The sequence below is a fragment of the Hyla sarda genome, chromosome 10 (assembly GCF_029499605.1).
Source record: "Hyla sarda isolate aHylSar1 chromosome 10, aHylSar1.hap1, whole genome shotgun sequence".
In the NCBI taxonomy this organism is placed as follows: Eukaryota; Metazoa; Chordata; class Amphibia; order Anura; family Hylidae; genus Hyla; species Hyla sarda.
This window is the reverse complement of record NC_079198.1, coordinates 127,998,336-128,000,645: the sequence shown is the minus strand read 5'-3', so window position 1 is coordinate 128,000,645 and position 2,310 is coordinate 127,998,336. Positions and strand designations below refer to the sequence as shown.

Sequence of the window (2,310 nt, the reverse complement as noted above, 5' to 3'; positions counted from 1 at the left end):
TAGATAGGAGATAGATAGATAGGAGATAGATAGATATGAGATAGATTGATAGATATGAGATAGATAGATACATAGATATGAGATAGATAGATATGAGATAGATAGATATGAGATAGATAGATAGATATATATGAGATAGATAGATATGAGATACATAGATATGAGATAGATAGATATGAGATAGATAGATAGATATATATGAGATAGATATGAGATATATAGATAGATATGAGATAGATAGATATGAGATACATAGATATGAGATAGATATGAGATAGATAGATAGATATGAGATAGATAGATAGATAGGAGATAGATAGATATGAGATAGATAGATAGATAAATAAATATGAGATAGATAGATAGAATGTATTCTAACGTAACTTGCTCTATGCTCTGCATTCCCCCATATGTATAGCTCAGTGTTTCCCAACCAGGGTGCCTCCAGCTGTTGCCAAACTTCAACCGAAGGCTCTATGCTCCAGGTGTTGCAAAACTACAACTCCCAGCATGCCCGGACAGGGCATGCTGGGAGTTGTAGTTTTGCAACACCTGGAGGCACCCCGGTTGGGAAACACTGGTATAGCTTAATGCAACCCTCCTCTTTATGTTGTGTAGAACTATAAGATGCAGCATGTCATATAATCTTAGCATTCGTCCTCCAAATCCCCCCATTAGTAAAGGTTCTCCTTAAATATCACTACAAGTCCCAGCAATGTTAGTTTCGCCCGTCGCCCCTTTGTTTGCATGAAGCTTGTCGTGCACAGGAGCTTGCACTCTAATGCCTACCTTGAAGGAGTCCAGTTCCCTGTCAGTGTCGGGATTAGCTATAGGGTGGGCATTGCAGGCGAGCAGCTGCAGGGTGGCACAGAGCAGGGTGCAGAAGGCATAGAGCTTCATCTCCATTGTGAGCAGGTGATGGAATAAGCTGGAGGCTTCTCTCTCTCTCTGTCTCTGGAGTTGCTGGTGACTCCCTCTTCTCTATTCCCCCCAGTGATCTGGAGCTTGGACCAAACCCCTCTCCCATTTATACCCCCTACCCTGTGACTTGCTATCTGCAGCCCTTATCTAACCAGCAATATCCAGACAGGGCAAGTGCAGGGCTGTCCATGGAAGATTCCCATAAAGGGACCTGCTGGTGGAATGTCACCCCCCCCTCTACCATCCCCCTTACTACTCCTACACCCCCATTCTCCATCCGGTGACACCATCTCCAGGTGCTAATCCCAAAACCCAACTAAATTAGGAATTTTTATTTTTTTTTGCTTTTCAGTGCGGAGTAAATAATTGATTTCCCATAGACGGTCCATTCACCGGATGAGGTCCTCATTGACGTCTATGGGTCTCGTCTTCCCTGGAAGAAGTAATTAGCTGTCGCACCCTGTAGGGAAAGGAAAAGTGACATCACCCCATTGATATAGGACTATGCCTGGACTCAATGTTCCCAGCCTAGATTTGCTATTGGCAGCTTGTCTCTGTGGTCTCCCAAACTGTGAGCCTCCAGCTGTTGCAAAACTACAACTCCCAGCATGCCCGGACAGCCGTTGGCTGTCCGGGCATGCTGGGAGTTGTAGTTTTGCAACAGTTGGGAGACCGTTGCTTCTACACATACTGTTCATATAGAAATCACTGAAAACGCCCGGCCATTCAATAGGACAAAAACCCCCTTTTACCTGGAAGTGGTGGAGGACGCAATAGTCAGGCGCACAGTCTCATGTCAATGGGTCCCGGATGTGGCACTGGCACACGTCTCACACAACAGCGGGCGACGGACAGTATCGCGCTTCGTCAGGCCCCTGATTACACATATGTATTCAGTTTATGGTGAAAGTCTAGAATTGTTCATCCTGAGCCTCCTGGTTCATGAATGGTATGCTAGAATTTGTGCTAGATTAGCTATTAAAGGAGATCTGCAGCCCTAGACACTTATCCCCTAAGGAATAAGTTTTAGATTGTGGGGGGTCCGACCGCTGGTTACGGCTCTCTCCGGGAAAGAGGCGTGTCAACCCCCCCGCACGAAACAGCGGTTAACATGCACATGGGGGGAGGGGGGAGAGGGGGGGGGGGGGGGGGGAGAGAGCCAGGGACCTATGCAGGAGATCACAGGGGGTTCAAATCTATCCAGATAGGTAGATCGAAAGAAAGATAGATAGATATGAGATAGATAGATATGAGATAGATAGATAGATAGATAGATATGAGATAGATAGATATGAGATAGATAGATATGAGGTAGATTTATAGATAGATATAAGATAGATATGAGATAGATAGATAGAGAGATAGATATGAGATAGATAGATATGAGAT

At 44.9% G+C, this 2,310-nt stretch overlaps 1 protein-coding gene across 1 annotated transcript in view; it reads right to left on the bottom strand.

Moving 5' to 3' along the window:
• LOC130294064 (natriuretic peptides A-like) overlaps positions 1-1,098 on the bottom strand; it is a 3,571-nt gene extending 2,473 nt beyond the window's left edge. The window contains exon 1 of the mRNA XM_056543460.1: positions 790-1,098. Coding sequence (XP_056399435.1) covers positions 790-906 — 117 coding nt within the window. The 5' untranslated portion in view covers positions 907-1,098. The remainder of the gene's footprint in view (positions 1-789) is intronic.
• Positions 1,099-2,310: the final 1,212 nt, after the last annotated feature.